At 55.4% G+C, this 222-nt stretch overlaps 1 protein-coding gene across 1 annotated transcript in view; it reads right to left on the bottom strand.

Annotated features, from left to right (window-relative positions):
• LOC119588548 (maltase-glucoamylase, intestinal-like) overlaps window positions 1-222 on the bottom strand; it is a gene marked incomplete at both ends in the record, with an annotated part of 20,825 nt that overhangs the window by 6,858 nt on the left and 13,745 nt on the right. Inside the window, 1 exon segment of the mRNA XM_037937189.1 lies at window positions 69-220. Within this exon segment, the coding sequence (XP_037793117.1) occupies window positions 69-220 (152 nt within the window).

The raw sequence follows: 222 nt of genomic DNA on the forward strand, positions 1-222 counted from the left end.
TAAAAAAGGGATTTAAAAACTCGCGTGACCTTCACCAGTGTCGCCAAAGCCAACGAAAATCCACTTACATGACCTTGTTGGTGTCGTTCCTGGTGACCTTGATGATGAAGTTGCCTGATTGCTCGAGGCTGACCTTGTACAGGGGGGAAGGGGGAGAGGAGGGGGCGGGGAGGTCAAGGGGCACCGGGACCTCGTAGCGCTGCTCTCCCGGTACTGTCACCT

This window comes from Penaeus monodon, chromosome 24, assembly GCF_015228065.2.
Source record: "Penaeus monodon isolate SGIC_2016 chromosome 24, NSTDA_Pmon_1, whole genome shotgun sequence".
Lineage (NCBI taxonomy): Eukaryota > Metazoa > Arthropoda > Malacostraca > Decapoda > Penaeidae > Penaeus > Penaeus monodon.